The sequence below is a fragment of the Schistocerca cancellata genome, chromosome 4 (genome assembly GCF_023864275.1).
Source record: "Schistocerca cancellata isolate TAMUIC-IGC-003103 chromosome 4, iqSchCanc2.1, whole genome shotgun sequence".
Lineage (NCBI taxonomy): Eukaryota > Metazoa > Arthropoda > Insecta > Orthoptera > Acrididae > Schistocerca > Schistocerca cancellata.
Window position 1 is genome coordinate 807,553,146 of NC_064629.1, and position 13,847 is coordinate 807,566,992.

Sequence of the window (13,847 nt, forward strand, 5' to 3'; positions counted from 1 at the left end):
ATGGAACTTCCGACACTATCTACTAGGTCATTTGTATATATTGTGAAAAGCAATGGTCCCATAACACTCCCCTGTGGCACACCAGAGGTTACTTTAACGTCTGTAGACGTCTCTCCGTTGATAACAACATGCTGTGTTCTGTTTGCTAAAAACTCTTCAATCCAGCCACACAGCTGGTCTGATATTCCGTAGGCTCTTACTTTGTTTATCAGGCGACAGTGCGGAACTGTATCGAACGCCTTCCGGAAGTCAAGAAAAATAGCATCTACCTGGGAGCCTGTATCTAATATTTTCTGGGTCTCATGAACAAATAAAGCGAGTTGGGTCTCACACGATCGCTGTTTCCGGAATCCATGTTGTTTCCTACATAGTAGATTCTGAGTTTCCAAAAACGACATGATATTCGAGCAAAAAACATGTTCTAAAATTCTACAACAGATCGACATCAGAGATATAGTTTTGCGCATCTGCTCGACGACCCTTCTTGAAGACTGGGACTACTTGTGCTCTCTTCCAATCATTTGGAACCTTCCGTCCCTCTAGAGACTTGCGGTACACGGCTGTTAGAAGGGGGGCAAGTTCTTTCGCGTACTCTGTGTAGAATCGAATTGGTATCCCGTCAGGTCCAGTGGACTTTCCTCTGTTGAGTGATTCCAGTTGCTTTTCTATTCCTTGGACACTTATTTCGATGTCAGCCATTTTTTCGTTTGTGCGAGGATTTAGAGAAGGAACTGCAGTGCGGTCTTCCTCTGTGAAACAGCTTCGGAAAAAGGTGTTTAGTATTTCAGCTTTACGCTTGTCATCCTCTGTTTCAATGCCATCATCATCCCGGACTGTCTGGATATGCTGTTTCGAGCCACTTACTGATTTAACGTAAGACCAGAACTTCCTAGGATTTTCTGTCAAGTCGGTACATAGAATTTTACTTTCGAATTCACTGAACGCTTCACGCATAGCCCTCCTTACGCTAACTTTGACATCGTTTAGCTTCTGTTTGTCTGAGAGGTTTTGGCTGCGTTTAAACTTGCAGTGAAGCTCTCTTTGCTTTCGCAGTAGTTTCCTAACTTTGTTGTTGTACCACGGTGGGTTTTTCCCGTCCCTCACAGTTTTACTCGGCACGTACCTGTCTAAAACGCATTTTACGATTGCCTTGAACTTTTTCCATAAACATTCAACATTGTCAGTGTCAGAACAGAAATTTTCGTTTTGATCTGTTAGGTAGTCTGAAATCTGCCTTCTATTACTCTTGCTAAACAGATAAACCTTCCGCCCTTTTTTTATATTCCTATTAACTTCCATATTCAGGGATGCTGCAACGGCCTTATGATCACTGATTCCCATTGTAGCTGACTGATAACCTTTATTTCAGGAGACCTAGTCCACTTTCTCGACACACCTGCCTCCAAAGAGACTCAGATGCATAGTTTCAAACGTCTGATGTGATAGGAAGCGATCAGGCCTTAGTCCGACTGTCAATCCTAATCCACACTACCCACCTTCATACCCACCACATCATAACCCACGTAAATTAATCGAAGAACACCACAACAAAATCTGGGAAGCCTCCTGGGAGCTTATCTACACCCAAATCGAAAGCCACCTTCTTATCCTCCACACCACGAAGGTGTCTCCAATAACATAGCTTGATAGAAACTGCCAACACACCCACCCACCCACCCACCCACCCACACACACACACACACACACACACACACACACACACACACTAGTGCCATCTAACCAACTAACTGACTTCTCACTCCACGAGCTCTTGAAAATCTCGTAATCACTTCCACTAGTTCTTCCACACTCATGAGTGGGAGACTAATACGACATCAGTAGTTACAGAGATTTGACGCGAATCTCCTTAAAGTAGAAAGAAGCTTGCACTGGCGACAAACATGCTCTAAACTCAATACGACACTACCCATAAACACCAGCAAGTACGCCGTGCGGGGTAGCCGCGTGGTCTAAGGCGTCTTGTCACGGGTCGCACGGCTCCTCCCTTCGGAGGTTTGAGTCCTCCCTCGGGCATGGGTGTGTGTGTTGTCCTTCGCGTAAGTTAAAGTTAGATTAAGTAGTGTGTAAGCTTAGGGACCGATGACCTCAGCAGTTTGGTCCCATAAGATCTTACCACATTTTTTTTTTTTTCCAGCAAGAACTGGAAAGCTTCCCACCAACTTATCAGCCACAATCCTCCACATACTACTCGCTCCCTCTCAACAAATAACCCCTTTCTGATAATTTAAATCAAGAAAAACTTACCGCCTCCTACATGCAAGACACACTCACCATCCCCAACAATCCTGACATACCACTCCACGGCCCTACATGTCCACCAGTGGAGATACACACCCGCTGCCCCTGTCGCTCCCAGCCTCCGTCGTTTACGCTTTATGCCCTGAATATATTTAGACACACCACTTCCAGCACAAATTGTAAAGCCATATCCAATGCCCACCCCCTCCATCCAACCTCTCCCGACATCAACCCATTATTTATTCAGTCCTCATCGCTGCTTATCCTTTTTTCATTTATTGAAATTGTTCATTTCAATAAACGAAAAAAGGCTAAGTACGTGACCTTAGGACTCCATTTCTTGCCGAAACAATTCCATTATCTATGCTAGAGGCTGCATTACACGGTATTAACGTGACTTTTCCTGGAGGTCACTAATTTGTTTTGTCCCGTATATGGTCACGACACATTCAGTTTTCGTTTCAGTTACTACAGAGTTTCGCACATTGTAATCGTTTAACAAAATATGAAAACTTAGGTAGTATATGGCAGCAACGGAATTATTTCTAGACAAAGTAGGAACACGCTTCAATGAAATACACTGAGATGACAAGTCATGGGATATCTCATAATATCATGTCGGACGTCCTTTTGCCCAGTGTAGTGCAGCAGCTTGACGTAGCATAGACTCAACAAGTCGTTGGAAGTCACCTGAAAAAAATACTGAGATACCCTGCCTCTCTAGCCGACCATAATTGAGAAAGTGTTGCCGGTGCAAGACTTTGTGAACAAAATGACCTCTCGATTATGTCCCATGAATGTTCGATGGGATGCATATCGGACCATTTCCAGTCAATGATCGGTTCAGTTGGACCAGAGGACCCAGTCCATTTCATGTAAACACAGGTCACATTATTCAAAATGGTTCAAATGGCTCTAAGCGCTATGGGACTTAACATCTGAGGTCATCTGTCCGCTAGACTTAGAACTACTTAAACCTAACTAACCTAAGGACATCACACACATCCATGCCTGAGGCAGGATTCGAACCTGCGACCGCAGCAGCAGCGTGGTTCTGGACTGAAGTGCCTAGAACAGCTCGACCATCACATTATTATGGAGTCACCACCAGCTTGCACATAGCCTAGTTGATAACTTGGGTCAATGGCTTCGTAGGGTCTACGCCACACTCGAACCCTACTATCCGGACTCATCTGACCGGGTCACAGTTTTCCAGTCGTCTGGTGTCCAACACATGGCAAGTGTTGTCGTGCTGTTAGTAAAGGCACTGGCGCCGGTCGTCTGCTGCCATAGCCCATTAACGCCAAATTTCGCCGCACTGTCCTAGCAGATATTTTCGTCGTATGTCCCACATTGATTACTGCGGTTATTTCAAGCAGTATTGTTTGCGTCTTAGCACTGTCCACTCTACGCAAACACCGCTGCTATCGGCCGTTAAGTGAAGGCCGTCGGCCACTGCGTTGTCCGTGGCTAGAGATAATGCCTGGTATTTACGAGGTGCATTCAAGTTCTAAGGCCTCCGATTTTTTTTCTAATTAACTACTCACCCGAAATCGATGAAACTGGCGTTACTTCTCGACGTAATCGCCCTGCAGACGTACACATTTCTCACAACGCTGACGCCATGATACCATGGCAGCGGCGAAGGCTTCTTTAGGAGTCTGTTTTGACCACTGGAAAATCGCTGAGGCTATAGCAGCACGGCTGGTGAATGTGCGGCCACGGAGAGTGTCTTTCATTGTTGGAAAAAGCCAAAAGTCACTAGGAACCAGGTCAGATGAGTAGGGAGCATGAGGAATCACTTCAAAGTTGTTATCATGAAGAGACTGTTGCGTAACGTTAGCTCGATGTGTGGGTGCGTTGTCTTGATGAAACAGCACACGCACAGCCCTTCCCAGACGTTTTTGTTGCAGTGCAGGAAGGAATTTGTTCTTCAAAACATTTTCGTAGGATGCACCTGTTACTGTAGGGCCCTTTGGAACGCAATGGGTAAGGATTACGCCCTCGCTGTCCCAGAACATGGACACCATCATTTTTTCGGCACTGGCGGTTACCCGAAATTTTTTTGGTGGCGGTGAATCTGTGTGCTTCCATTGAGCTGACTGGCGCTTTGTTTCTGGATTCAAAAATGGCATCCACGTCTCATCCATTGTCACAACCGACGAAAAGAAAGTCCCATTCATGCTGTCGTTGCGCGTCAACATTGCTTGGCAACATGCCACACGGGCAGCCGTGTGGTCATCCGTCAGCATTCGTGGCACCCACCTGGATGACACTTTTCGCATTTTCAGGTCGTCATGCAGGATTGTGTGCACAGAACCCACAGAAATGCCAACTCTGGAGGCGATCTGTTCAACAGTCATTCGGCGATCCCCCAAAACAATTCTCTCCACTTTCTCGATCATGTCGTCCGACCGGCTTGTGCGAGCCCGAGATTGTTTCGGTTTTTTGTCACACGATGTTCTGCCTTCATTAAACTGTCGCACCCACGAATGCACTTTCGACACATCCATAACTCCATCACCACATATCTCGTTCAACTGTCGATGAATTTCAATTGGTTTCACACCACGCAAATTCAGAAAACGAATGATTGCACGCTGTTCAAGTAATGAAAACGTCGCCATTTTAAGTATTTAAAACAGTTGTCATTCTCGCCGCTGGTGGTAATATTCCATCTGCCATACGGTGCTGCCATCTCTGGGACGTATTGACAATGAACGCGGCCTCATTTTAAAACAATGTGCATGTTTTATCTCTTTCCAGTCTGGAGAAAAAAAATCGGAGGCCTTAGACCTTGAATGCACCTCGTAGTATTCTCGGCACACTCTTGACACTGTGGATCTCGGAATATTGAATTCGCTAACGATTTGCGAAATGGAATGTGTCAAGCGTCTAGCTTCAACTAGCATTCCACGTTCAAAGTCTTAGTTCCCGTCGTGCGGTAATAATCACGTTGGAAATCTTTTCACATGAATCACCTACAGTCAGGATGGATGATTGTTGGCGAAGGACCTTTAGGTTACTGCAGGTGATGGAGCTCTGACAATGCACTGTCCTTTTGTAACTTGTTTACTCGATACTACCGCTATCTATATATGTGCATATCGCTGCCTCATGACTTTTGTCCCACAAGTGTAGTTTGCTCTGCTTATCTGCTGCGTAGTATGTTGCCCATAGACAAAAAACTTAAAACTTTATGTTTTGCCATACGGCAGGTCTTGTCATGGGGGAGCCTCGTCAGAGAGATCCACCGCATGAGCGTCTTGGGAAGTGATTCCTGTGGTGGTTTCCCGTTGCCTTCCACTGATGATAATGAAGACAACACAATACCCAGTCTCTGAGCGGAGAAAATCTCCGACCCAACCGGGAATCGAACCCGGGCCCCTTGGAGTGACAACCCGCCGCGCTGATTACTTTTTTTAAAATCTCATTTTGTTCTATGTTGTTCGTTGAATTTGTTCGTGGCGGATGTCCGATGACACTCGTTCAGGTTGTTCGTTGATCCGTTCACTCAGTTTTTTATTACAGAGGGTAGCTAAATCCTCTGACCGAACACGCAGAGCTACCGTGCCGGCAACCACTCAGCTCTCGGGGCGGACTTAAAGCTAAAAGACCAACCCAAAAATTTAAGATTAAACGGAGTCCCAAAACATTTTAAATGGCTAGTTGCTGCAACCATCTCCTTCACTATTGTCCACCAGTCACTTTTTTTAGTCCATCTTAAATAAAATATTTAAGTAGGTTTTATAACAGTAAATAATACGGCCTGTGCAACAAAATGAAAGAAACATTCACGAATCATAACGAGGTCCAAAAGGTTTGAATGTACACTGGCTTATACCTTATTATGTAGTTCTCAGTGCTGTTCTTGTCTTCTTCTATCTTGTAGTTCGCTATCTGCTCGCCGATGAGTGTCATATCGTGTACCCAACCCCTTAATTTTGCGTGCAGCATGTCTCTCAGACGTTCCATGTTCTTAAGCCATCCACGGAGTTGCTCATCATTCGTGTGGTTACCCTGAGAGACACAGAAAATAGATCAAATTATCCGCATAATATTCACAGACAGCAGCCAGTCTTAACTTACACTTATAGGTCCTGCTATTACATAACAATTAGATTAGTTTCAGCGCATTAGATTAGATTAGATTAGATTAATACAAGTTCCATGGATCATGAATACGATATTTCGTTATGATGTGGAGCGTGTCAAATTTTCCAATACATGACATAATTAAGTTAATTTAACAACATACTTAAGTTAATATAACAAATTTTTCATTTTTTGTGTTTTTTATTTTTATTTTTTGTTTTTTTTTAATTTATATCTAAAAATTCCTCTATGGAGTAGAAGGAGTTGTCATTCAGAAATTCTTTTAATTTCTTCTTAAATACTTGTTGGTTATCTGTCAGACTTTTGATACTATTTGGTAAGTGACCAAAGACTTTAGTACCAGTATAATTCACCCCTTTCTGTGCCAAAGTTAGATTTAATCTTGAATAGTGAAGATCATCCTTTCTCCTAGTATTGTAGTTATGCACACTGCTATTACTTTTGAAATGGGTTTAGTTGTTAATAACAAATTTCATAAGAGAGTATATATACTGAGAAGCTACTGTGAATATCCCTAGATCCTTAAATAAATGTCTGCAGGATGATCTTGGGTGGACTCCAGCTATTATTCTGATTACACGCTTTTGTGCAATAAATACTTTATTCCTCAGTGATGAATTACCCCAAAATATGATGCCATATGAGAGCAACGAGTGAAAATAGGCGTAGTAAGCTAATTTACTAAGATGTTTATCACCAAAATTTGCAATGACCCTTATTGCATAAGTAGCTGAACTCAAACGTTACAGCAGATCATCAATGTGTTTCTTCCAATTTAATCTCTCATCAATGGCCACACCTAAAAATTTGGAATATTCTACCTTACCTATATGCTTCTGATTAAGGTCTATATTTATTAATGGCATCATACCATTCACTGTACGGAACTGTATATACTGTGTCTTATCAAAATTCAGTGAGAGCCCGTTTACAAGGAACCACTTAGTAATTTTATGAAAGACACTATTGACAATTTCATCAGTTAATTCTTGTTTGTCAGGTGTGATTACTATACTTGTATCATCAGCAAAGAGAACTAACTTTGCCTCTTCATGAATATAGAATGGCAAGTCATTAATATATATTAAGAACAACAAAGGACCCAAGACTGACCCTTGTGGAACCCCATTCTTGATAGTTCCCCAGTTTGAGGAATGTGCTGATCTTTGCATATTATGAGAACTACTTATTTCAACTTTCTGCACTCTTCCAGTTAGGTACGAATTAAACCATTTGTGCACTGTCCCACTCATGCCACAATACTTGAGCTTGTCTAGCAGAATTTCATGATTTACACAATCAAAAGCCTTTGAGAGATCACAAAAAATCCCAATGGGTGGTTTTCGGTTATTCAGATCATTCAAAATTTGATTGGTGAAAGCATATATGGCATTTTCTGTTGAAAAACCTTTCTGGAAACCAAACTGACATTTTGTTAGTACTTGATTGTTACAGATATGTGAAGCTACTCTTGAATACATTACTTTCTCAAAAATTTTGGATAAAGCTGTTAGAAGGGAGATTGGACGGTAATTGTTGACATCAGATCTATCCCCCTTTTTATGCAAAGGTATAACAATAGCATATTTCAGTCTATCAGTAAAAATGCCCTGTTCCAGAGAGCTATTACACAGGTGGCTGAGAATCTTACTTATCTGTTGAGAACAAGTTTTCAGTATTTTGCTGGAAATGCCATCAATTCCATGTGAGTTTTTGCTTTTAAGCAAGTTTATTATTTTCCTAATTTAAGAGGGAGAAGTGGGTGAGATTTCAATTGTATCAAATTGCATAGTTATGGCCTCTTCCATTAACAGCCTAGCATCTTCTAAAGAACACCTGGATCCTACTATATCCACAACATTTAGAAAATGATTATTAAAAATATTTTCAATTTCTGACTTTTTGTTCGTAAAGTTTTCATTCAATTTGATGGTAATACTGTCTTCCTGTGCTCTTGGTTGACCTGTTTCTCTTTTAATAATATTCCAAATTGTTTTAATTTTATTATCAGAGTTGCTGATTTCAGACATGATACACATACTTCTGGATTTTTTAATAACTTTTCTTAATATAACACAGCAGTTTTTATAATGTTTGATAGTTTCTGGGTCACTACTCTTTCTTGCTGTCATATACATTTCCCTTTTCCGGTTACAAGATATTTTTATACCCTTAGTAAGCCATGGTTTGTTACAAGGTTCCTTAGAAGTATATTTAACTACTCATTCAATTTTGTACACCCTCTACAACATTAGTGCAAAGTAAGTGCCTAGCGATGTCTTGTCCAACACACAAAATTCTTAACCTACAACATCAGACAAGAGAGCTCTAGATATTTCTAGGTAGTTTCAGCAAAAACGTTTGAATGTCTGAATACGTGCTCTCGTGCAAATGTCTGAATAAAATATTCTAGGGTTGACAGCAGCATCAGCCTCCTACGTGTATAACCACCTGACGAAGCTAGGAGCCCAAGAAGATTTTATTCAAACTTTTGAACGATTTTCGAAAAGAGAATCGTGTGATCGTTGGGTCTCGTGTCGAAATCTTACTCGTTACCAATACTGTGAGGAACGTGCTGTGTCCGTTTACAAAAATGGTTCAAATAGCTCTTAACATCTGAGGTCATCAGTCATCTAGACTTAGAACTACTTAAACCTAACTAACCTAAGAACATCACATAGATGCATGCCCGAGGCAGGATTCGAACCTGCGACCGCAGCAGCAGCGCGGTTCCGGACTGAAGCGCCTAGAACCGCTCGGCCACAGCGGCCGGCGACCATTTACATATGTAATGATTGACAACAACCGCTCCACGTCAGAAAAATTATCTGAATTGGTTGTGCACAAATTAAATGTCAATTTGATTCAAAACTTTGTATCATTGTGGTTTCGCTGCTCGCTTTTATTGAAAATTTTCGTTTGTTCTTATAACGATATTGTCTATTACTGACAATCACTCAATTATTGATGATTTGAAAGAATTTAGCACACAATATTTATGGATCTTGCGAGTTTCAGACAGGGAAAAATAACTCTATCCCAGTTATTCGATCTGAGGGTAACAGAGAAGCAAAAGCAGAGAAGATATCTCCAAATTCTTTCGTTGTTTACAAAGAGAATACTGCGCAATCATTTCTTTATACACATCAGGGGGCAACCATTACTTTGTCCTGAAAGGCGCACGTAAGGCAAAAGTCCACTATCCAAATGCAATTGATTCCCAGAATGCATAACTTCCCGCGGTAGTCTAATGGAAGGGGCGCTCCTGAGACAGTGTGTTATTTGCGTATTGTGCACTGATACGCAGTATGGCTAGTCTGTATTTACGTCTCGCTTGCAATACGTCTGAAGCTTCTGTATTGACTTGAAATCATTCTGCGTTTCTGAATGTGTTAAAGTGTATTTTTACTTGGAGTGTAGTGAAAAGCCTATGGATTCATTTATAATTATTCTCGCTCATATTATTTACCACTTTTATCAGTAATCTTTTTTTGTTGTACTTCATGGTGTTTCCTTGCGTATTTGTTAATACAGTGTGATGGAAAAATCTTTCCTCTGCTGGAAATTTAAAAAATAGCAGCTAAATTCCGCAGTTCGATTTTATACTATTGTTTTTACATTAATTTGTTGTCACCTACAAAAAAGTAATCTCCGAAATGAAGTCTTAAAGCATGTTCTTTTTATCCTGGGCCCTTCGAAAGTCAAATTTATAACAAGAAAAGGCCTCTTTTACCTTATGAAGAGATATTCTGAAAAAGAGTTTGTAAAAAGATTGGTCTCTATGAAAAAAAAATGTATTATCAGTTCCTACCTTCCTTGATGAAGAAAAGCAAGGTTTTAAGCATAAACAGTTTAATATAAAGCCACGTTTAAAGAAAAGATGGCTTGCGTCACACAAACTCGAAAATACTTTCTTAATAAAAGAAACCATAACTGGCTGCAAAATACAATTAAAATTCTATGCTCTAAAACTCGAATTGGCAGGCCATCAAAGTCGTTCGTTGAGTTAAGCGAACGTAGGAAGAGACGTAACACACAGCTATTGAGAAAATATTTTGGAGCCACAGAATTTCTCTATGCCAGTCAAATGGAGCACCGAGAATGTGGAAATGTTAAGGTTTCTAAAGTAGTTAATGATGTTACTTCATCTCCTACACGAGGACCTAAGTCCACATCTCGTGCTCTAGTGGGGCCGGTACGGTAGCTCAGCGTGTTCGGTCAGAGGGTTAGCTGCCCTCAGTAATAAAAACTTAGCTCACGGATCAACGATGAACTTTAACAGGTGTCATAGGACGTCCGCCCCGAACATATCGAACGAACAAAATGACATCAGCGAAACAAACAAACAAGTGGCTAGCGTTGCTGTCTCTGAATCATGGGGTCCCGGGCTCGATTCCCGGAGGGGATGGGAATTTTTTACGTCCGGAGACTGGGTGTTTGTGTTGTCCTCATCGTTTCATCATCATCATCCGGGAAAAGTGGGGTGACTGAACTGCGAAAAGATTGTGAATTTGTATGGTGTCGGAGATTTGATGTTTTGCCAGATTCCTGATATTCACGCTACAATCGTGAAATGGTCGTACGGGAAAATGCCCACTTCATCGCTACCTCGGAGATGCTGTGTCCCATCGCTCGAACGCCGACTAAAACTCCACGTTCAAACTCACTTAAATCTTGATACCCAGCCATTGTAGCAGCAGTAAACGATCTAACAAGTGCGCCAGATACTTGTTGTCTTAGATAGGCGTTGCCGAGCGTAGCGTCGTATTTTGCCTGTTTACATATCTCTCAAAATGGTTCAAATGGCTCTCAGCACTATGGGACTTAACATCTGAGGTCATTAGTCCCATAGACTTAGAACTACTTAAACCTAACTAACCTAAGGACATCACACACATCCATGCCCGAGGCAGGATTCGAACCTGTGACAGTAGCAGCAGCACGGTTCCGAACTGGAGATCCTAAAACTTCTCGGCCACAGCGGCCGGCACATATCTCTGTAACTGAATACGCGTGCCTATACCAGTTTTCTTGGCGCATTTGGTACTGGTAGGTTCGATCAACACGTGTGTATTACGGATTTGCTTGTCAACTCAAGTGGGAATCCCTGTAGGGAAGACGATGTTCTTTTCGGGAAACACTATCGGGAAAGTTTAGAGAACTGATATTTGCGACTGACTGCTGAATGATTCTGCTGCTACCAACCTACACGTCGCGTAAGGACTGCGAACACTAAATAAGAGAAATTATGGCTCGTGTGGAGGGATATTGAGAGTCATTCTTCCCTCAATTCTTTTTGCGGGTGGAACAGGCGTGAAAATTAAAGAAAGACGACAGCGTCATCTGCAAACAACCTAAGACGGCTGCGCAGATTGTCTCCCAGATCGTTTATATAGATAAGGAACAGCAAAGGGCCTGTAACACTACCTTGGGGATCGCCAGAAAGCACTTCTGTTTTACTCAATGACTTTACGTCAATTACATCGAACTGTGACCTCTCTGATAGGAAATCGCGAATCCAGTCACATAACCGAGGCAATATTCCATAAGCATGCAGTTTCACTACAAGCCGCTTGTGTGGTACAGTGTCAAAAGCCTTCCGGAAATCTAGAAATACGTAATCAATTTGAGATCCCTTGTCAACAGCACCCAACACTTCATGCGAATTAAGAGCTAGCTGTATTTCACAATAACGACGTTTTCTAAATCCGTGTTGACTGTGTGTCAGTAGAGCGTTTTCTTCGAGGTAATTCATAATGTTCAAACACAACATATGTTCCAAAATACTGCTGCACATCGACGTTAATGATATGGGCCTGTAATTTAGTGTATTTCTCCTACAACTTTTCTTGAATATTGGTGTGACCTGTACAATTTTCCCGTTTTTGGGTACGGATCTTTCGTCTTTTTCGTCGACCGAAACGTTGTATATGAATGTTAAGTATGGGGCTATTACATCATCATACACTGAAAGGAACTTAATTGGTATACCGTCTGTACCAGAAGATTTGCTTTTATTAATTGATTTAAGCTTCTTCACTACTCCGAGGATATCTACTTCTACGTTACTAATATTGGCAGCTGTCCTTGATTCTAATTTTGGGATATTTACTTCATCTTCTTTTGTGAGTACATTTCGGAAGTGCATCTGCCTATTTTCGCTCTACGCGAATGTCGCACCGATGAATGGATCTCGTGAGCAGGCATGACATGAGGGATGCAGGCACCCACTTGCGAGAGTTTAGTCGCAATTCTGATGTCTGTTTGTGCTGTTCTGTTCGTCTTCTTTCCCCGTTTTTCCCCTTTTTGATGCTTTGTTAAAGCATCTGAAGACGGATCTACTGGATGTGTTGCAGGTATTTAACAGTGACTAGTATGGAGTTACTCATTAAAGAAACTGAAAAGAGATCAGCTGTTTACAACAAAAAATTAAAGGAATACAGCGATCGTAATTCCAAGAAAAAACCTTGGGCTGAAGTTTGTTCGCAAGTGACTCAAAACTGGAATGGCTGGAATGAATTGGCAACAAATGACAAGAAAACTAAAGCTAAGTTTAAATAACTAAACAAGCCTGTTATTATAAAAAATGTAATGCAACCCAAAATTAAGAAAAACATATAGTTACGATAATTCGTATGTTTCTCCTAAGAACATTGTCATTTTACATTTGTTAATTAAGTAAAGAAATCCTGCACCAACCACTGGCTAGATGCTGCCGTATTGCCAAGAGATTGAGCCTTAGGGTGAAATGAAGTAATTTGGAAAGCAGTCACTCACTTCAGTACCTGCAAAATTGGCTCATAAACCGAGTCGAGGTATTCCATCTACGGGACACTCATAATATTAATCTTCAGCGAGTATTCGATCTTTTCTCCTGACAAAGTTGTACAATGCGCAGCATGCTTTTACAATGTGGTCTGCTCGCTTTGTTTGAACATCCAATGGCCGGTGAAAGATGCGCCATTTACTGGCCAAAATGCCAATAGTGCACCAAAGGCATTGGCCATCCAGTTTGTTCATAAGACAGAGTGTGTGCTTGTGAGCTATTTAAATTACCTGTATTTAGCTTCTCACCAAGTGTTGAATTTTTCAAAATGTTTGAATCAGTGTTAGCACCGTAAGACCCTAGTCAATTGCTGTGAAGCAGTAGTTAGCGTCAATTATAGCGAGCAATGAATTGAAAAAAAGTTTTCGCAATTGAAAAGCAGAGATCCAGAGGTAAACGTCTTCTGCATTCTGATGGGTTTGCCGTCAATTGCACCAATGCTGTTAGGGAAATTTATCCGAAGGTAAAATTGTTTTGCAATCTCTTTCCAGTCCTTTTCGGTTTTGGCTGACATATAAAGTGTTGTAGACATTTCAAAGTTGTGCACAAGCATCTTTTACAATGCTTCCAATAATACTGGCGCCTAAAAAGTATTCGAAGTGCAATGCACTAAAAAGGCTTCCGTTCGTCAGATACCTGAAAATAA

General features: G+C 41.4%; 1 protein-coding gene across 2 annotated transcripts in view; it reads right to left on the reverse strand.

The window, feature by feature from the left end:
* Window positions 1-13,847, reverse strand: part of LOC126184764 (uncharacterized) — a 126,534-nt gene that overhangs the window by 45,364 nt on the left and 67,323 nt on the right. For both annotated transcript variants that reach the window (XM_049927315.1, XM_049927314.1), the window contains exon 5: window positions 6,104-6,279. In XM_049927315.1, the coding sequence (XP_049783272.1) occupies window positions 6,104-6,279 (176 nt within the window). The remainder of the gene's footprint in view (window positions 1-6,103; window positions 6,280-13,847) is intronic.